General features: G+C 40.8%; 1 protein-coding gene across 3 annotated transcripts in view; it reads right to left on the reverse strand.

The window, feature by feature from the left end:
• Positions 1-20076, reverse strand: part of LOC112248683 (netrin receptor UNC5D-like) — a 215583-nt gene extending 195507 nt beyond the window's left edge. For all 3 annotated transcript variants that reach the window (XM_024417918.1, XM_024417919.1, XM_024417917.1), the window contains exon 1: positions 19742-20076. In XM_024417918.1, the coding sequence (XP_024273686.1) occupies positions 19742-19823 (82 nt within the window). In that variant the 5' untranslated portion in view covers positions 19824-20076. The remainder of the gene's footprint in view (positions 1-19741) is intronic.
• Between the last annotated feature and the right edge of the window lie 3150 nt (positions 20077-23226).

Below are 23226 nucleotides of genomic sequence, written 5' to 3' on the forward strand. Positions count from 1 at the left end.
AGCTTGGATGCCTACCGCCTCGGGCCGACACTAGGCTACTTCATTGCACGCAAAGGACAAGTATAGTTCAGTCGGATACAATTTAGAAATGTGAATATTTCCATACAATGCTTACTACAGCTTCAAAAAACCGATATGATCTTGGCGTGTGGCGTGTGGGTACGGAATAAAACCAACAAAGCTGCAGCGTGACCTGAAAGGGCGAGATGAATACATCATGATCTTAAAATGTGAGGTTTGTGGGACCCACAATGGAGCTGACCCTCAAGAGGTATTTAAGAACAAAAACAGTCTTTTAAAGGGAAACATTCAAGAGGATGCCTTCAGGGAAATAACAAACCAAAAGTCACTCAGCTTGGAGTACAATGCCGTTTTCATAAATGCTGACTGAGTCAGAGGAAAATCAATAAACGCCACCACAGATCAAAGTCTACTGTTATCCACCTCCTACACATGCTCATTAAAAAGGCCTAACAAAAGAAGTCTGTAACTACACTGAATGAAAACTTGATCGCAAAATAAAACACAAGAAACAGAAAAGGGTCCTCATATAGGTATAGCGTAGACAAACGCAACAGTTAACCCTCCTAGACATTCAACTATGAGACTTTGAGAGCCCTCTAACCAAGAGCCATGGCATCATCAGGATATGGTGGGAGATGTACCTCTTCAGGTGTTGTATCATAATGCTTTTGACATCCGGCTGAGGAGCGGTGAGGACTTAACTGCAGCTGTCCCAAGTCTTCACCACATGTACCGTCTGCCTCATTATCCTGTCCAAAACCGTGGCTTGAAATATGCCGAAACCGTCTCTGCTCCTTGTAAACTGATGCCTGATGCTTCCACCCCTGTGACAGTTTTTAAATGTGTTTTTGTATTACTCAGTTTCACTGTAGCCAGCACCCTTGAGGCGTACTCTGATCATTCATCAATTCAGTTCAAACTCACAGTGAGTGAGTTTATATGAAAAGGGAGGGTACGGTAGGGAGGGTGGGAACAGACTGCCACAAGGAGATAGAGGACATAAAACAGATAAGCAGTCAAGAAATTGCAAGTCGGGAAAAGTTTACAATCAAGATGACGGTGTCTATAGAACATAGTAATATTAAACCAAATTCAACAGCTGACATAGAACTGAAGCAAAATTCCAGGGTGAAACAAAAGGATATGGGCTAACTGGGATTTGGTTCTACGTGAATAACGGATCAAAACAGTCGGTTCATATGCCATTTAAAATTTGACAGCATGCTCAAAAACTGATCAGCTATGCATCAATCTTCATACTTCCACATCAGTCAAAATCTGGTGGTGCACATTGTAGAACTCTAATGCTGGAAGATGAATAGTAGAATGCTCTCCAAGTCTAATTTACATAGAAACACTTCTTCACTTATCAAAATGGATACTGCTGCATTGATCAAATAACCCAATATCCAGACTGAACCCCCGTTGTCCTTGGCAGTTCTTCTCTCTGAACTAGTTTCATCTCAGCAGCCTCTATATGTAACCAAGTCGGAATGAAAAGCTCACTCCTCGGCTTGAAATGCCTCTAACTATGCCACCAAATTGCTAGCTTTTCTGTGGCATAGCTGGGCAGTCAAGTGTGTTTCTAAGACAGAGGACCAGAGAACACTCACAGTATTGGGCTTTTCATAACCCACCTGCGCACAGTCGTCAGTTCAACATATGGTTGAGTTGTCAACTAACTCATTTTCAATCAGTTTTCCACATTGATTCAAAGTCATCACATTACATTTTTTGGGTTGAAATGATATGGAAATTACATTGATTCAACCAGTTTTTGCCAAGTGGGAAATAATGGAATGAATAGTCCAATAAGGTCTGAATAGCTACCATGGACCATTATAGAAACTGCTTGGTCCACCAGGCTAGAGTGTGCTATGGCTGTGTTTCTACACTCTATTTATCACAACTTGTCCTACAGCACTGACTGCTCTGCTCTGTTCTCTCCCACTGAATTTGCTCGATGGATCATCAGAGGACATGTTTGAACAGCTGACCCCCGGGCATCAGATGAAGAGGCTAAAGAAACAGTGAAAAGACCAGACTGACTTGTAGCAAAGCGTGGGTAAAATCACTGGGTATGCCAAACCAGAAAACAAATGCCATATTACAACCTGTGATGTGATAATTGCGTTGTTTGCTCTGTACCCTGTTAGTTCATATGCCTTGCGACCGTGATATATGCCTAAGGCCAAGCCAATAAGAAGATGGTGGCAGAATATATTTTTTTTAAATATTTGTATTTATTTCACCTTTATTTAACCAGGTAGGTTAGTTGAGAACAAGTTCTCATTTACAACTGCGACATGGCCAAGATAAAGCAAAGCAGTGCAACAAAAACAACAGCACAGTCACACATGGGATAAACAAACATACAGCAATTAACACAATAGAAAAATCTGTATACAGTGTGTGCAAATGAAGTAAGGAGGGAAGGCAATAAATAGGCCATAGTGGTGAAGTTATTAAAATTTAGCAATTAACACTGGAGTGATAGATGTGCAGATGAGGATGTGCAAATAGAAACTGGTGTACAAAAGAGCAGAAAAACAAAAACAAATATGGGGATGAGGAAGGTAGTTGGTTGGATGGTCTATTTACAGATGGGCTGTGTACAGCTGCAGCGATCGGTAAGCTGCTCTGACAGCTGATGCTTAAAGTTAGTGAGGGACATATGATTCTCCAACTTCAGTGATTTTTGCAATTCGTTCCAGTCATTGGCAGCAGAGAACTGGAAGGAAAGGCGGCCAAATGAGGTGTTGGCTTTAGGGATGACCAGTGAAATATACCTGCTGGAGCGCGTTTTACGGGTGGGTGTTGCTATGGTGACCAGTGAGCTGAGATAAGGCGGAGCTTTACCTAGCAAAAACTTACAGATGACCTGGAGCCAGTGGGTTTGGCGACGAACATGTAGCGAGGACCAGCCAACAGGAGCATACAGGTCGCAGTGGTGGGTAGTATATCGGGCTTCGGTGACAAAACGGATGGCACTGTGATATACTGCATCCAATTTGCTGAGTAGGGCGTTGGAGGCTATTTTGTAAATGACATCGCCGAAGTCAAGGATCGGTAGGATAGTCAGTTTTACGAGGGTATGTTTGGCAGAATGAGTGAAGGAGGCTTTGATGTGAAATAGGAAGCCGATTCTAGACAACATTTTGGATTGGAGATGCATAATAGGAGTCTGGAAGGAGAGTTTACAGTCTAGCCAGAGAGTCCACATTTAAGTCAGAACCGTCCAGAGTAGTGATGCTAGTCGGGCGGCGGGTGCAGGCAGCAATAGGTCGAAGAGCATGCATTTAGTTTTATTAGCATGTAAGGGCAGTTGGAGGCCACGGAAGGAGTGTTGTACGGCATTGAAGCTCATTTGGATGTTTGTTAACACAGTGTCCAAAGAAGGGCCAGAAGTATACAGAAAAGGGTGTCGTCTGCGTTGAGGTAGATCAAAGAATCACCCGCAGCAAGAGCGACATCCCTGAAATATACAAAGAAAAGAGTCGGCCTGAGAATTTAACCCTGTGGCACCCCCATAGAGACTGCCAGAGATCCGGACAACAGGCCCTCCGATTTGACACACTGAACTCTATCTGAGAAGTATTTAGTGAACCAGGCGAGGCAGTCATTAGAGAAGCCAAGGCTGTTGAGTCTGCCAATAAGAATATGGTGATTGACAGAGTCGAAAGCCTTGACCAGGCCGATGAAGACGGCTGCACAAGTACGGTCTTTTATCGATGGCAGTTATGATATTGTTTAGGACCTTGAGCGTGGCTGAGGTGCACCCATGACCAGCTCAGAAACCAGATTGCATAGCAGAGAAGGTACGGTGGGATTTGAAATGGTCGGCGATCTGTTTGTTCACTTGGCTTTCGAAGACTTTAGAGTCTAGAGTGTCTCCCCCTTTGAAGAGGGGGATGACCTTGGCCGCTTTCCAATCTTTAGGAATCTCACACGACTACTAATAGGGGTTGCAACAATGGCGGCAGATAATTTTAGGAAGAGAAGGTCCAGATTGTCTATCCCAGCTGATTTGTAGGGATCCAGATTTTACAGCTCTATCAGCACATCAGCTGTCTGGATTTGGGTGAAGGGGGTGGGCTTGGACAAGTTTCTGCGGGGGGTGCAGAGCTGTTGGACGAGGCTGGGGTAGCCAGGTGGAGTGCATGGCCAGCCGTATAGAAATGCTTATTGAAATTATCGATTATTGTGGATTCATCAGTGGTGACAGTGTTTCCTAGCCTAAGTGCAGTGGGTAGCTGGGAAGAGGTGCTCTTATTCTCCATGGACTTTACAATACCCCAAAACTTTTTGGAATTCGTGCTGCAGGATGCAAATTTCTGTTTGAAAAAGCTAGCCTTTGCTTTCCTAACTGACTGTGTATATTGGTTCCTGACTACCCTGAAAAGTTGCATATCGCGGGTGCTATTCGAAGCTAGTGCAGTATGCCACAGGATGTTTTTGTGCTGGTCAAGGGCAGTCAAGTCTGGAGTGAACCAAGGGCTATATCTGTTCTTAGTTCAAACATTTTTGAAAGGGGCATGCTTATTTAAGATGGTGAGGGAAGAACTTTTAAAAGAACCACCAGGCATCCTCTACTGACGGGATGAGGTTGATACCCGGGCCATGTCAATTGGAAAGGCCTGCTCGCAGAAGTGTTTTAGGGAGCATTTGACAGTGATGAGGGGTGATCGTTTGACAACGGACCCATAACAGACGCGGGCAATGAGGCAGTGATCGCTGAGATCCTGGTCAAAAACAGCAGAGTTGTATTTAGAGGGCAAGTTTGTCAGGATGATATCTATGAGGGTGCCCATGTTTACAGGCTTGGGGTTGTACCTGGTAGGTTCCTTGATCATTTGTGTGAGATTGGGGGCATCTAGCTTAGATTGTAGGATGGCTGGGGTGTTAAGCATATCCCAGTTTAGGTCACCTAACAGTACGAACTCTGGTGATAGATGGGGGGCAATCAATTCACATATGGTGTCCAGGGCACAGCTGGGAGCTGAAGGGGGTCTATAACAAGCAGCAACAGTGAGGGACTTATTTCTGGAGAGATGGATTTTTAAAAGTAGAAGCTCGAACTGTTTGGGCTGATCTGGATCGTCTAGTGCGTTGGAAAAAGAGAAAAAAAGGAGCAGATTTCTGGCAACGAATCCTTCAGAACTAACCTGCTCTGGGGCAGGCTAACTCACGGCTAACTCCACTTACCCTGAATGAAATGACATAGCCATGAGTTGAGGACCAATTAAATAAGATTCCCTCCCTCTTGCAAAGATTGTGTCATCACCCCCTATTTTATTACTACATTTTTGTAAATAAAAAAATAGTGATGGTAAAATATCACATTACACATTTAGTAATAGTAGAATAGATTTTAAACTTCACGCAACAGTAACACTTTTGCATGACTTAAAGCTACAATATGTAACTTTTTTGGCGACCTGACCCAATTCACACAGAAATGTGAGTTTTAGATCTTTCATTCTCATTGAAAGCATCTATAATAAGTGGTAGATCTGTTCTATGTGCGCTATTTCTATGCTTAACATCTTTAAAATTTTGTTTTTGTGTCTTACTTCCGGTTTTGTACACCAGTTTCAAACATATTTGTTGGTCTGATGTGATTAATGAGGAGCATCCAGATGCTGCACTTGATGAATTTATGAAATTGCTTCTTCCAATTATTGATAAAGATGCACCTGTTAAGAAACTGACTGTTAGAACTGTTAAGAATCCATGGATTGATGAGGAATTGAAAAACTGTATGGTTGAAGGAGATGGGGCAAAAGGAGTGGCTAATAAGTCTGGCTGTACATCTGACTGGCTTATTTACTGAAAATTGCGACAATGTGTGACTAAACTCAACAAAAAGAAGAAGAAACTGTATTATGAAGCCAAGATCCATGATATAAAGAATGGGGGGGGGGGGCTTGAGTACTTTAAATTAAACAATGGGCAGAAAAACAAATTCAATTCCATCTTTCATCGAATCAGATGGCTTATTCATCACAAAACCATTTGACGTTGCCAATTATTTTAATGATTATTTCATTGGCAAAGTGGGTAAACTTGGGCAGGAAATGCCAACAGTGAGCAAATGTATTCATGCATAAAACAACAAATAATGAAAGAAAAGTATAGTTAGTGTGGGAAAGGTGGAAACATTATTGTTATCAATCAATAATGACAAATCACCTGGCATTGACAACTTAGATGGAAAGCTACTGAGGATAGTAGCTGACTCTATAGCCACTCCTGTCATATTTTTAAATCTGAGCCTAGAGAAAAAAGTATTTGTACTCAGGCCTGGAGGGAAGCCAAAGTAATTCCGCTACCCAAGAGTGGTAAAGCAGCCTTCACTGGTTCTAACAACAGACCTATAAGCTTGCTGCCAGCTCTTAGCAAACTGTTGGAGAAAATTGTGCTTGAACAAATACAATGCTATTTCTCTGTAAACAAATTACCAACAGACTTTTAGCATGCTTATAGAGAAGGGCACTGACACAAATGACTGAAATAAGAAGATTGTGGGAGCTGTACTGTTAGATTTTAGTGCAGGCTTTGATATTATTGACCATAGCCTGACCATAACCTGTTGTTGAAAAAATATATATGTGTTATGGCTTTTCAACCTCTGTCCTATTGTGGATTCAGAGCCATCTATCTAATAGAACTCAGAAGGTTTTCTTTAAATGGAAGCTTCTCTAATGTCAAACATGTAAAGTGTGGTGTACCGCAGGGCAGCTCTCTAGGCTCTCTACTCTTTTCTATTTTTACCAATGACCTGCCACTGGCATTAAACAAAGCATGTGTGTCCATGTATGCTGATGATTCAACCATATACGCATCAGCAACCACAGCTAATTAAGTCACTGAAACCCTTAACAAAGAGATGCAGTCTGTTTTGGAATGGGTGGCCAGTAATAAACTGGTCGTGAACATCTCTAAAACTAAGAGCATTGTGTTTAGTACTAATCATTCCTTAAGTTCTAGACCTCAGCTGAATCTGGTAATGAATGGTGTGGCTGTTGAACAAGTTGAGGTGACTAAATGACTTGCCGTTACCTTAGATTGTAAACTGTCATTGTCAAAACATAGATTCAATGGTTGTAAAGAAGGAGAGAGGTCTGGCTGTAATAAAGAGATGCTTTGCTTTTTTGACACCACACTCCAAAAAGCAAGTTCTGCAGGCTCTAGTTTTGTCTAATCTTGATTACTGTCCAGTCGTGTGGTCCAGTGCTGCAAGGAAAGACCTAGTTAAACTGCAACTGCCCAGAACAGAGCAGCACATTTTGGAACTTCCTTCTATCTCATATTGCTCAAATAAACAGCAAACCTGGTTCCAAAAAAGAGATAAAGCAACACCTTGAGGCACAACGCCTCTCCCCTATTTGACCTATATATTTCACAGCGGTTCAGATGGTACAGTGATTCTCTACAGAATAACTGCTTGTTTTGTCACAAACTAAAATTAGGCAAACTATTAGAATTTTAGCAACCAGGAAATGGAAGCGTGATTTCTGCATAGTGCATCTTTAACACAATTATTTTATCGATAGGAGTCCAAAATAAAAAGGTGCTTGTGGCACTTCTAAAAGCCTATTTCAGACCATAGGCCGCTGAATTTGTAAGATAAATCTTCTTTCATTTTGATTTCAGCACAAATAAAAATGTGGCACTGACTCGCCATGGATTGATGTTTCAGCATGGTTTCAATGTAGAGTCCAGTGTTCGACTTGCCATGTGTGACATGCATGCTCAGTTACAAGCCTGCTAGTGTTAGTGGCAGGCAGACAAGCAATATCCACCGACACAGTACGGATGAAGCCTGGGCTGGAATGTGAAGATAACTGAAGCTTGTTAGCTTTAGAAAACCCTGATTAAACCTAGCTTGCTTTGTAGGATAACCCACGGGAAAATCAGCTACAAGTGATTTGAATTTTGGAAATCTGTTCCCAAGTATTTCCAAGCGTAATAGAGAGACACATGATTGTAATACAAATATAAGCAAGGTTTGAAATGATTATGTTTTAGTCAAATATATCTGTTAGGGCTTGTTAAAAGGCACGTAGCATCATCAAGGACCCAACACACCCCAGCCACGAGCTGTTCACTGCCTTACTATCGGGCAGACTGCATCGGAGCATGAAGTCTGACACCAACTGTCTGAGACAGTTTCTATCTTCAAGCCATTAGACTGCTGAACACTTGAACTAGACTAACCACCTGCTCTGATTCTCTGCACCTTAGCACACATGCACTCACTCATGCGCACACACACACACACACACACACACACACACACACACACACACACACACACACACTGCTACCAGACTCGTTATACTGCTCAATTTATACACTGACTATAAATTGTGCCTTCCTGTATTATACTTATGCTCAAATGTATTATTCTACTCTACTGAGTAATTTACTTTATGTTTGTATTTTTATCTTAAAATGTTTCTTATTGTTGCATTGTCAAGCATGAACCTGCAACTAAGCACTTTGTTGGACGATGTACAGTATACCACGCGTATCCCTTACATACTAATAAAACTATTTGTAATTATGTTCCGGACCATCTGCTCAAGAAACAAAAAAAAACGGCCTGTGGCTGAATCTAGATGATGATCCTCGTCATAGGGTGTCATTTTGGATTAGGGAAGGGCATTTGACATTTTTGGACTGTTTTGAGTACACATGATTTTTGCACATGTACAAATGGAACAGAAGAGTCAAAGTAAATGAACGTTGTCTTCAAGACAAATTTCAAAGCACATTCCACCAAATAGTTTTCCAGAAAAAAAATTGGATCTCTGGTCAAAGATCGAGCTATGACGTCAGTTCGAGTACTCCATTACTCATGCCTAACCCTATTCTGGTGGACTGACTGAGGATGGAGATTGTGTACTAGGTACGTAAATAGGTCACCATTGGGGACAGCTCACTATGACACTGTCCGTCCATCCATCCTCACTGAAGAGTGAAGCGCTGCTCTCCGCACTTTAACTACACATTTCAGTGCCCCATATATAAAAATGTCCAATAATTAACACCATGTAAAACCTTTAGGTTCACACAATGCTCATTCAAAATCAATACTTGTAACTGTTACTGTGAATAGAATGGCAAACAATAGAGGTGAATTAGCATAGATTAACTTTATAGTATGTTAGGGTCCTTCATTTGAAAGCTAGTGGACATAATACTCCCTAACCACTACAGAGCTGTGGATTTCAGTTGTATTACTGAAAGAAAAAAATCATTTCTAGGTCATCCAACTCAATATTGTACCCTCAACACTGGTCAATAGAATAGAACTAACAGGTTCAAAAGGACAGCCCACACTTTACTGAGGAACCTCACTATCAAAAGGCCATTTGTTTGAGATAGTCAAATATACATTTCAGCAATTCACCCATAAATCAACATGACATGTATTTCGATAATAATATTGAATTTTCTCTGACAGAATGAAAGATATTGGCTTTCTTTTCAACTGACATACCTGTACCTACATGAAGGCTCATGGCAGGATTCAAATCAGAGATCTGCCTTAGAAGTGGTTGTGCAATAACAAATTTGATACTGCCCCCCGCCCACGGCCTGTTGCGTAAAAAACATGGCGTAAATGCTACAGCGTAAATATTGCATTGTATGTTGGATTGAAGTGAGCCCTTGAGAGAACCTTTGGACAGGTACATTTTCTATTTCTGATAAATAGACCACTTTCAACCTCTCCAATCAGCAGTCTTTTGTTCTGAGGGACAAAGAAACATTATGTTCATGCTAATTAAACAACTTTTGTTAGCAAGGGTTTTTCATAACGATGTAAACATTCTTACAGAAGTGTGTGTGTGTCGAGTAGGTGTTATGGCTGCTTGGCATTTTGCTAAAGAGGATGCTATCGTAACAACTCTTGTAAAAAGCACATCTGGTGCAGACCATCTGTAAATACTGATATAGTAAAGTTAGCCAGTCACCTCCATATTTGGACAACATGGTCAAATCAGTGTGTTAGACACTCGCGCTATCACAAAAACAATCGCAATGATTCATACAAAATTATTTCCACAAAATGTGTAAGGAAAACAAAATTGTGCCAATTCTGATAAAATTATAACAGGTAAACCATAAACCACCCAACACTAAACAACCCGCATGACACACACAGTGCCATCTGCTTCCAGGGTGAATACGAAGACAATTTTTAGCAAATAAAGATTTGTATTAGTATACTATTAGAAAGATTCTTATTCAAACAAAGATTTGTATTAGCAAACTATTCAAACATTTCTTATGAGCAAACTGTTCCAAAGTAATGTGGCTAACAGTTAACATAACATAATTGAAACATTTCTTGTTAAAAACTGACCCGTTCTGTTTCTTTTTGCAGATCAGGTTGGCATACTCAACTCATTTAACTCTGAAAACTACACTGAACAAAAATATAAAACACAACATGCAATAATTTCATACAGTTCATATAAGGAAATCAGACAATTTAAATAAATGAATGAGGCCCTAATCTATGGATTTCACATGACTGGGAATACAGATATGCATGTTGGTCACAGACACCTTAAAAAAAAGAGCAGACTTCTCCAGTGTGACAGTGGCCATCGAAGGTGAGCATTAGCCCACTGAAGTCGTTTACTACGGCGAACTGCAAGCAAGTCAAGACCCTGGTGAGGACAATGAGCATGGAGATGAGCGTCCCTGAGAATGTTTCTGACAGTTTGGTTGTGCAAACCACAGTTTAATCAGCTGTACAGCTGGCTGGGCTCAGACGATCCCACAGGTGAAAAAGCTGGATGTGGAGATCCTGGGCTGGCATGGCTACACCTGGACTGCGGTTGTGAGGCCGGTTGGACGTACTGCCAAAGGACATTGGAGGTGGCTTATGGTAGAGAGAGGAACATTCAATTCTCTGGCAACACCTCTGGTGGACATCCGTGCAGTCAGCATGCCAATTGCACGGTCCTTCAAAACTGTAGCATTGTGTTGTGTGACGAACTGCACATTTTAGAGTGGCCTTTTATTGTCCCCAGCATAAGGTGCAGGGATGTAAACACATTTTTACACAACATTTGAGAGATACAATTTTGGGCATATGGAACATTTCTGGGATCTTTTATGTCAGCTCATGAAACATGAGACCAACAATTCACATATTGTGTTTATATTTTTGTTCAGGATATATATATTTACAAAACAATAATCTAATCAGTTACCTTGGAGTTACAACTGTAATTATTTTCCTAATTTTAAACGATATTTGCATAATTTCACTTTAAGTCACTGACAAATTAGGCAATAGTATTAACCAAGGAAGATTTGGAAATGGGTACTAGGGTGCCTGCCCTGTGTTAAGCATGGCTGCTTGGAAGTAATTGCTCTTTAGTACAAAGTAGGATTATTTCATGCTTGGAAAAAGAAAATATGCATGTGATGAAGGGAACACATGTATGCAACTTCATTGTGATTCTGTGGGAGTTTTTTGTCCTTACTATGACAAGTGACAACTTACCAGTGACTATTTCTCACTACACAGAGAAGCTAACTGGGGGCTAGACAACTAGGGTGTGGACAGATTCAGTAGAGACATGAACAAAGACCATGATCTCTTTCAGAGACGCTGCAGTGTTGGTTCTGTCTCTGAACTGCATAACATAAAGGAGTCATACAAGCACTGGGTTACAAGCTGCAAGCACTTTAGACCTTGCTTTAATTAGTCCCTAGAGCGGCCACATTTCTCAGGCTCCCAGAAAATAATATTCCCCCGCCCAGTCATCAAGTGCCCACTCTCCTCTATGATGCTCCGCTCTCCCCTCCATATTTCCACTGTCTGTTAACACTTAACATACTTTCAAACGGTCTCTTGAATTTAAGCACTTTTCTGTTGTTCAGCATTAGAGCATTGAGGAAAGGTTTTGTACACACTTATTCAAGCAGCTCTTAGTTAGGTGGGTGCAGTAGGCAACGAGTGAACAATTTTGAGAGCTTGGGACTATAAGGTTCTCTGTTATTGACTTGTTCTTTTCAATGTTCCCTACCAATACAGTACTCTAAATACCACAAATTCATGTAGTTAAGTTCAAATAATACAAGGTAAAAACTGCTGACACCATTCAAACTAATGAGTGTTTGGAACTTTAAAGCAAATTATTATATTTTTGCAGATAGAACTTTCTAGTACCAAGATCTCAATGTGTTTATACTGAAGATAAGTCCACCATGACACGGGCATTGGCTAATGGAATTCAAAACAATGCTGTTTTTTTTCTTCCTTTCAGGCATTGCCTATATTGATTTGTCCAAGTTGTCGGTGAGAGTGAGAGAAAGAGCTCACTCACAGTAACACCATCTGGGGTGTAATTTGAAGCTAGTTATCCACTTTAAACACTTTCTCTCCAAGCCAAACAGCTATATTAGAGCTGGATAATGATGCACATTGTCACAAAGAGAAAAGCACAGAAAAGAGAGTAGTGCACCCACCCTATATGAGCTGTACTGTATGCTCATACAAAGAAAGAAATCCACAACTGAAATGGATGCATGTATAGTATTTAATAATCCTGAAAGACGAGTCATAAAATACCTGCAAAGTGCCTAAATGACAGCAATCTCAAGCAGTAGCTACTAGCTGTTCTAACAGAGCAAGGGGGCTGTGATTTTAATACCACCACCATTACTGTATATCACTTCTGAATGTATAGCCATTTGGTTTCATTTAAATGTAAATCTGGGCACTGAACTGCACACTTTGACACCCCAGGCAGACAGATTCTGATGATTCATTCTCGAACAGAAAGGCAGTTGGAAATATCACAGCCCCCTACTCTCTCTCCGAGTGGAAACAACAAATTTGACCTTCGTCTCATTTCATCAATGCCCTGCTACCCTGCAGAACAGAAATGTAAAGATTCTGCAAAAACAACAAACATGTATATGGAAATTTCAGACCAATGTGTATTTTTCGTGTGTCAGTTGTTGTTCCAACTGTGTCAATCATATTAAGAACAGCTAACAGAGAAAAGCACAATCAGCAGCCTGGTTCACGGGTGAACTGATGTATGAAGCTATTTGATGAGTCTCCATGTCAAATGTCTCTAGGAGGGGTAGAAAAAGAAGGGGGTGGGTTGATGGTTTTAAGGGGTGCATCCCAAATTGCCTCCTATCCCTTTATAGTTCCCTACTACATAGGGCTCTGGTCAAATGTAGTCTACTATAAAGGGAATAGGGTGCCATTTGGGACACAGACAAGGTTGGATCATGAATGTACTGTAGTCTGCCTGACTGAGCATCCAGTGGGTGATCTGGCTGTAGAGCTGACAGCTATCTGTGCAGTTGAGAGAACAGCACCACTGGGTGAGGGCTCAGACAAAAGATAAAATACATGCATTTGCATGTTGCTGCAGGGCCAGTTGATGCTGCACTGACTACTGACTCGTGGAGCAAACGGATGGACTGAATAATGCAAAGATTGTGATGAATTAGACAGCTTCCTTATCCAGTCTTCATTGCACTAACTGTATAATAACAGCTAAATAGTACTCACTTCTAAGGGATACACAAATAAATAATGTTTCAGGTGACATTAAAAATGTATTAGAAATGCATGAGGTGAATTAAGAATTTATACAAAGGACATGTATATTCCATCAATTAATTGGAAACACAATACTGTGCTTTGTCGCAAACTAAGTCAATAAAAATGTATCCAGGACTCATTGCTTAGGTAAATTTCCGGTCCTTCATTTATCTATGGGTAGAGACTAAGAGCTCCATTTTAAAGCTGCAATATGTAACTTTTCACATAGAAAAGTGTGTTATAGATCAGTCACTCATGGAAAGCAAGTCTAAGAAGCGGTAGATATGTTCTATGTGCGCTACTTCTATGCTTCCCATTTTTAAGTTTCATAAAATGAAATTAGGCAAACTATTAGAATTTTACCAACCAGGAAATGGCAGAGCGATTTCTGCATAGTGCATCTTAAACAAACCTAACGCAATGGCATATTTAAGTGCTGACGGCAGGGCTATAGGTCATGGGGTGTGTCAGAAATATTTATGCTATTTTAACACCCGTTATTATGACCGCAATAGCTGGCAGTAGTGTGCAAGAACTGGGCCTTGATTAATAAAACAAGTTGCAGGTGTAACAAGGGCTTGGCCACTCACTGGCCAATCAAGGCGTTCCATGGCTTAATAATGCCTTTGCGTTGCCATCAACTCCAATTCCGCTGTCCATTGTGGATTAATACTACAGTTTATTAAATAGCATAGGCTACAGTAAAGAGCGAAAGCAACAATAAAAAAAATATGGTTTGGAGTGTTGAAAGTCTAAATTGCTGTAATTAGCTTCAAAAAGTATAGCACTTCAAATAAAAAAATAGTAGCAAGGCTCCCGTAAATTGTATTGTATGTGTGAGGCATGATCTCAATAAGAAAGAAATAGCCTAGGCCTACTATTGAAATGACATTACACAGTATATACAGTGGGGCAAAAAAGTATTTAGTCAGCCACCAATTGTGCAAGTTCTCCCACTTAAAGATGAGAGAGGCCTGTAATTTTCATCATAGGTACACTTCAACTATGACAGACAAAATGAGAAAAACAAATCCATAAAATCACATTGTAGGATTTTTAATGTATTTATTTGCAAATTATGGTGGAAAATAAGTATTTGGTCAATAACAAAAGTTCATCTCAATACTTTGTTATATACCCTTTGTTGGCAATGACAGAGGTCAAAAGTTTTCTGCAAGTCTAGACAAGGTTTTCACACACTGTTGCTGGTATTTTGGCCCATTCCTCCATGCAGATCTCCTCTAGAGCAGTGATGTTTTGGGGCTGTTGCTGGGCAACATGGACTTTCAACTCCCTCCAAAGATTTTCTATGGGGTTGAGATCTGGAGAATGGCTAGGCCACTCCAGGACCTTGAAATGCTTCTTACGAAGCCACTCCTTCGTTGCCCGGGCGGTGTGTTTGGGATCATTGTCATGCTGAAAGACCCAGCCACGTTTCATCTTCAATGCCCTTGCTGATGGTTTTCACTCAAAATCTCACGATACATGGCCCCATTTATTCTTTCCTTTACACAGATCAGTCGTCCTGGTCCCTTTGCAGAAAAACAGCCCCAAAGCATGATGTTTCCACCCCCATGCTTCACAGTAGGTATGGTGTTCTTTGGATGCAACTCAGCATTCTTTGGCTTCCAAACACGACGAGTTGAGTTTTTACCAAAATGTTATATTTTGGTTTCATCTGACCATTTGACATTCTCCCAATCTTCTTCTGGATCATTCAAATGCTCTCTAGCAAACTTCAGACGGGCCTGGACATGTACTGGCTTAAGCAGGGGGACACGTCTGGCACTGCAGGATTTGAGTCCCTGGCGGCGTAGTGCGTTACTGATGGTAGGCTTTGTTACTTTGGTCCCAGCTCTCTGCAGGTCATTCACTAGGTCCCCCCGTGTGGTTCTGGGATTTTTGCTCACCGTTCTTGTGATCATTTTGACCCCACGGGGTGAGATCTTGCGTGGAGCCCCAGATCGAGGGAGATTATCAGTGGTCTTGTATGTCTTCCATTTCCTAATAATTGCTCCCACAGTTGATTTCTTCAAACCAAGCTGCTTACCTATTGCAGATTCAGTCTTCCCAGCCTGGTGCAGGTCTACAATTTTGTTTCTGGTGTCCTTTGATAGCTCTTTGGTCTTGGCGATAGTAGAGTTTGGAGTGTGACTGTTTGAGGTTGTGGACAGGTGTCTTTTACACTGATAACAAGTTCAAACAGGTGCCATTAATACAGGTAACGAGTGGAGGACAGAGGAGCTTCTTAAAGAAGAAGTTACAGATCTGTGAGAGCCAGAAATCTTGCTTGTTTGTAGGTGAACAAATACTTATTTTCCACCATAATTTGCAAATACATTCATTAAAAATCCTACAATGTGATTTTCTGGATTTTTTTCTTCTCATTTTGTCTGTCACAGTTGAAGTGTACCTATGATGAAAATTACAGGGCTCTCATCTTTTTAAGTGGGAGAACTTGCACAATCGGTGGCTGACTAAATACTTTTTTGCCCCACTGTACATATGAGATGAGTAATGCCAGATATGTAAACTTTATTAAAGTGACTAATGTTCCATTCCTTAAAGTTGTCAATCAGATCACATAATGAATGTGTTGCCACCCTAGGGTCATGGACTACACAAAGCATATTTAGAACTTTTATTATTAATAAACACAAAATACAGTCTTACATGTCACAAAATGTGCAAAATATTGTGACATGGTACTTTGGCCATATTACCCAGCCCTATTTTGAATTGCCTATGTTTGGAAGAGCGCGTCTTTTGTAACGGACAAGAGGCGCTTTTTGGAAAAGGTGATGATACAAGCTGAATGGAGTATGCACTGCAGGTAGGCCTATATGAATTGTGAATAATGCAAAGCATGTCCGCAAAAGCCTCACGAGTAGACCATTGAGAAACCTTCTATGGATAGGCTCCTTGGCTAATGCTTGCCCAGGATAAGAATGACAGACGCATTGCTGTTAAACCAGATTTCGTTCTCATAGGGTAAGACAAGCATACTATAACGGCTTCTTAATTAATCAAACGAAACGGAAAACAATTGGGGATGGGCAGTTTTTTATGTTTCTAAATACGAGGTTTACGGTCACAAAAAAACACATCTATCTTGTCCCATGTGCATATGGGCACTGTGCATCACAAGATGTGCTTCCGCATTCTGAAATTGTCACTTTGGCGCACGTTTTTAAGAACACCTCAGATATTGCCACCCCTCCTACCTTAGCGCAAGTATTCTCATTTAAAACAAGTAAATTACCAATCCTGGCACTAGGGTTTGAAAAAAGAACAGTGCCAGGTTTAACAGGTCGACATCGCAAACGAGCGTGCGTTTCACAATTGCGCTGGTTTGACGCCAGCTGAAAGTAAAGCCCTAACTCATGTCCTAAATGGCGCCCTATTCCGTATAGTGCACTACTTTTGACCTGCGTCATAGTGCACTACTTTTGACCAGAGCCCTATGTAGGGGAAATTGTGTCATTTGGGACACAAATATTAATACACCACTGAGAATGAAATCTTCCATTGATAACATGTATTTGTGGTTGGCATCTCCAGCCATAATACACTCGTTATGATGTCAAACCTGCATCATTCTCTGACAGTTACCAATCAATCCTCATCAAATCCTCATTATGAAAAGCAACATCAATCAGATATTTAGCTCACCCGAAATGCATCATCATATTCATATGTATGACCATGATTATCTATTGAACACATCGTTTACACAATCTTCACCCAATCAACACACTGTGGTTGAGTTTTTCATATCTAAATACCATGTTCTATACTGATCAGGCATGATAACTGATCAATAGAAAAATAATATTTTTAATGAATCGCAAACAAATAACCCTTTTTTAAAATCATAAACATGCTGTAATCCACATGAAATTAGCATAGTTTATAGCATAATATGGCTACAGTATATGGTACGAAATCATATTGGCCTGTAGGCTACTTCATCCCTTATCCTTGCATGTGATGAGGCAACATTGGAATTGTCAATCACAGACTGGATGGATACAATTGAAAAATCATTTTAAAAGTTTCCCTAGGGCCTCGTGCACTGTGCTTGCTTAAAGTAAAGTAGTGTTGCACAGGAAGAACCTCCGTTCATGACCCCTTGCATGATTGTCATTCGGGGTGAATAGGGATTTCGACATCTCAATTGATGCTTAAAGGGATACTTCAGAATTTTGGTAATTAAGCTCGTTATCTTCTTCCCCAGAGTCAGATGAACTTGTGTATACCCTTTTTATGTCTGCATGCAGTTTGAAGGAAGTTGCTAACTGACGTTAGCGCATTTGCTAACTAGCTTTAGCGCTATGGCTGGAAGTCTAACAGCTAGCATGTCAGCATTGGCTCGAAGAAGATAAAGGGCTTTGATTGACAAAATCCCGAAGTATCCATTTTAGAGCTTAAATCTGTTGAGTGGTAGCAGGCACCGGGGGCAAGGTCCCAGTGCCTGAAAGGCTACCGTGTTGATGCCTTTTAGTTAATAGAATCAACCATGTCAGGAAAGGTGCATGCAACACCTGTTTTGACCTCAGAGTAATGTGTCACACGCAAGGAAGGGACATGAAGGGAGGTCTCTCTTCAGAGCTATTAGGCTACTGCAGTAGGCCTCTACCAAGAGAATACATAGGTATTGTCACAAAAGTCACCCTATTCCCTTTATGGGCCCTGGTCAAAAGTAGTGCATTGTAAAGGGAATAGGGTGCCATCTTTGTGCACTATAAAGAGAATACAATTGGGGACGTTGTCAGTTTTTCCTCTGGTTTGAAATTAAAGGCATCTCATCCACATCCAAGTTTTACTGGAAATATCTTTCCCACCAGGAATGCAAATAAAATAAGTTTATGCCTTCATTGTAGAAGGCATAAAGACATGTAATATTTTCAGTAAGCAATAGCTGACAAGCCAATGCAGCACTGCAAGTCAGTGCACAACACCTGTAGCACATCTTAACAGATCAGCAGTAGCACACCGCAGCTAACTGTGGGGGGGTGCATTATCTGTCATACCCTTGAAGTACTATGGATACAGTAGGGCTAAATCTCAAATGGCACCATATTCCCTTGGGGCTCTGTTCAGAAGTAGTGCACTAGGGTGTCATTTGGGATGCACAATAGGGGCATATTCATTAAGTCAATTCTGTAGCAAAACATTTCTTAAATGGGGAGGGACCTACCTTCTTTGGACTTTTGATCACACACACACACACACACACACACACACACACACACACACACACACACACACACACACACACACACACACACACACACACAGGGGTTATAACCCTGGGTAAATCAGACATTTTCACTGCATTGGGAAAATGTCATGGTCATTAATCGTTAGAATACTGTCTATTGGAAAGTGTGTTCTGTCAGTAAGCTTGTTAATGCCATGGTTAAAGTTGCTTTAAGGTAACATTCTAGTAAGCAATTGAAAGGCATACTATGACTCAATAAGTAAGTAGACAGAAATATGGTAATTCAAAATTAATTTGTGATTGCTTGATGGTCTATCCCTTTCCTTTATTGAACATCTTCATAATTTGATCTAGCTTTCTATATTTGCCTTTGAACTTCTTTTTTCATATGCTACTTAGCCATTGTGTATAAAATAATTTCGCTCGCTAAATGGATAGTACTGTAGATGATGATGATGATGATCACAATGGCACCGTTATTGCGCCTGTTGAATCTCACTTCACACATATTGGTGTAAAGCTAAGGCTATTCAATCAGCTCAATATAAGACAGAAGGCGTTAGTAAAGGAGGGAACGAAGTAGCCTACTGTATTAAGAGGCAGCACATGCCGACATGACCACGCAGTGCAACGTGGACAGAACCGTAGGCTATGTCCTTCTAATGAAGTGATGACAGAAGAGAAGTCATGCTGATAATCAAATGGTGCAAACAGTTCTATCAAACAGTGTCCAACATACTCAAGTAGCCCTTCAGAGACAGTAGCAAAACACAAGCAACGTGAAAGTGATGGGTAAGTGCGCAACTGAGAAACGGCATCTGTCAAGTTACTGGACCCAATGCAAGTAAATACACACATCAATCCCACAGTGATGGACAAATACCCTAATTTTCTCTTACCTTTAGATTTCGTGCAAGTTGTGCAATAAACAAGAAACACGAAGCCCAATGAGAGGTAGCGTTCCTTCGTCAGCGCAACCATACTGTAGCTGCTGCTTCACTTTCAAGTGGATACGCTGAACCGGGAGAGATTCTCCCGTTTCACCCTCTTCTTGCAAGCCTTCACAAGGTGCTGCCAGTAACAGCTTCCTACGTAATTATCATGGACCACGGGACAGTCACTCTCACCGGTTGGAACGAATCTGGCACTGACACACCGGAGAACTGCATCTTCTACTCACTTTTTACAGTGTAAACAGAAGTCGCGGACTTTTCTAACACCTCGCATGCCACAGTGTATTATGACAAACCGATGTTAGCCAATGGCACATCGCGGTGGGAGGGGAAAAGAGCAGACCAGCGGCGACGCCCTGAGAGCTGGGAGTTTTTACGTAATTGAACGTTGGGCATTTTCGATTTTTTTTTGGTGAGCCGACTCATTTGGCTCCGTTAACGTAAAAGACACGGCTCATTTGGATCCCAAACGGCTCTTTGTTCAAACTGCATAAACATCAACTTAGATCGACTTAGATAGTGAAATGCTCGTTCAAATGAATTTTCGCCACACGAAATTATTAGATGACCTGCAAAAAAGTAAAATGGACCAGATTGAAGCTCTCTCCCCAATGTATTGTTTCTGCAGGGAGGATTCACCATCGTTATATAATTACTTTGTAACTTATCTGCAGAAAAACCTTGTTTTGAGATAAAGAAAAATGTTTTAAAAAACAGTAGTAGCAATATGCAAATCAGGGAGCCAAATGATCGGCTCTTTCACAGATGCTATTCGGTTCCCGACGTTCACCAAAAAGACCCGATCAAAAAGTGCCGTTCATTCACGTACGGCTATGTAGACGAGCGACAATATATTCGGCTTTATTTACTCCCCGATTCGAAAACGCCAATTAGCATCAAAGTAGACATCATGCAAGATTACAAATTCTTGCAAGCTCCTGCACATCATCTCTAGTTGACCCCTTTGCTAACAGGTATCGTGTCAATTTAAAACTTGCACAATTCTGTTATCAGAATTGTGCATTTAGAGAAATTTAGCCAATTTATTAATTACTACATTTAGCTAACATTAGTTAGTTCATCAATAGATTCTTACCTTTGCCTCAATTCGGCAGTCTCGTCCAGATCCTCATGGCATTTGTAGTTGTTTTTGATAGCCACATTAGCAAATACAGGCAAATGTATTGATAAAAGTCACCTTGTCCTAGAGAGATTTTCACATCTCACCAGAGTAAGCCTACATGAAACACAGCCCTTATTTTAAGTGTTTTTAAAATGAATGTTTAAAAAACTATTGGAACATTTTCCTTGTTTCACCGCTAGGTTTTATGGGATATTATGACTTATGCTGTGCTACTCTATTGAACATAGGGCTGGCTGGTGGTCTGTGAAAATCAGGGTCGAGTCCATTTGTCTTCCCACCACATCACTGTAGCCTACATGTAAATGATGAAGGAAGAATACTTGATTATATTCTCTTTTGGGGGAGGTGGGGGTATTTGTGGGAGCCAAATAAACAGAATATAACTGCAGTGGTACAGTACTGCAAACTGCAGCACCTTGCCTACATGTCAGACCTATATGAAATCCTCAATGTGATCTTTGGTCATTATACTCCTATTAGATTAATTAAGAAAAAATTAAGATTCAAATTACACTCGAGGTTGGATTCTTGAATATAGCATAGACCACAATATTATGCACATTACCTGAAAAATTACTATATTATTTTGAGTACGGAATCTCCCTGATTTGATTTTCATCAGTTTCATCACAGCCACCCATTAACTTTGGCAGGGACAATTCCCACTGAAGTGTCCGTGTCAGGTTACCTATTACATTATGGTGTATATACCAGTACTTCCAAAATACATTAGCCTGCCTTCTTTATATCACTACAGCTTTCTGTCTTCAAATCAACAAAAATATTTGTCACATGCTTCCTAAACAACAGGTGTAGACTAACAGTGAAATGCTTACTTCATATTGGATATTGGATAGCCCAAATGACTGTTCAAGGAGAGAAAAGACCCAGGAATTACTCAAATACTAATTCAATGTGTCCACTGTGTTACCATATCCAGCTTGACAGACTCTACTCCATCACACTCTTACCTCTGCATGTCTGGTGAAAGTGACTCACAGAGAGGCGCATCATCAGACGACATCACAGGAAATGCTTTTTTTGCAAGTCACACTATCTGAAGAGGATAGGGAATAATTTTCTCTAGAACACTTTATTCTGTGTGAGATCATAACATATTATATTTTAACCTCATGTATAATAAGACACACAAATAACAACAAGAAAATGATGATTGCTTTACAGAACAATGCAAATGCAGAGCAAAGGCAGGGACAACTCTTTGAAGTGATTTTCTGCTTTTTTCTATGGCCTGTATTTGAATTGCAGCAACAGACTGTTGTCTGAAGATATATTCACATGCTTCCATTTGTAAATGTACATTATACTACATGTCACCAACCCATTAGTTGAAAGACATGTACAGTGCATTCGGAAAGTATTCAGACCCCTTGACTTACTTTACAGCCTTATTCTAAAATTGATCAAATGCATTTTTCCCTCATCAATCTACACACAATGGACCATCATGATAAAAACATTATTTTTTAGACATATTTGAAAATGTATTACAAATAAAAACAGAAATACCTTATTTATATAAGTATTCGGACCCTTTGCTATGAGACTCGAAATTGAGCTCAGGTGCATTCGGTTTCCATTGATCATCCTTGAGATGTTTCTACAACTTGATTGGAGTCCACCTGTGGTAAATTCAAATGACTGGACATGATTTGGAAAGGAACACACCTGTTTATATATAAGGTCCCACAGTTTACATTGCATGTCAGAGCAAAAACCAAGCCATGGTTTAAGGAATTGTCTGTAGAGCTCCGAGACAGGATTGTGTCGAGGCACAGATCTGGGGAAGGGTACCAAAACATTTCTGCAGCATTGAAGGTCCCCAAGAACACAGTGGCCTCCATCATTCTTAAATGAAAGAAGTTTGGAACCACCAAGACTCATCCTAGAGCTGGCTGCCTTGCTAAACTGAGCAATCTGGGGAGAGGGGCCTTGGTCAGGGAGGTGACCAAGAACCCGATGGTTCGTGTGAAAGATGAACTAGGCAGAGTACAGCGAGATCCTTGATGAAAAAATGCTTCAGAGCGCTCAGGACCTCAGACTGGGGGCGAATATTCACCTTCCTACAGGACAATGACCCTAAGCACACAACCAAGACAACACAGGAGTGACTACAGGACAAGTGTCTGAATGTCCTTGAGTTCCCCAACCAGAGCCCGGACTTGAACCCGATCGAACATCTCTGGAAAGACCTAAAAATAGCAGCGACGCTCCCCATCCAAACTGACAGAGCTTGAGAGGATCTGAAGAAAATAATGGGAGAAAC

Source organism: Oncorhynchus tshawytscha, linkage group LG04 (genome assembly GCF_018296145.1).
Source record: "Oncorhynchus tshawytscha isolate Ot180627B linkage group LG04, Otsh_v2.0, whole genome shotgun sequence".
Classification (NCBI taxonomy): Eukaryota; Metazoa; Chordata; class Actinopteri; order Salmoniformes; family Salmonidae; genus Oncorhynchus; species Oncorhynchus tshawytscha.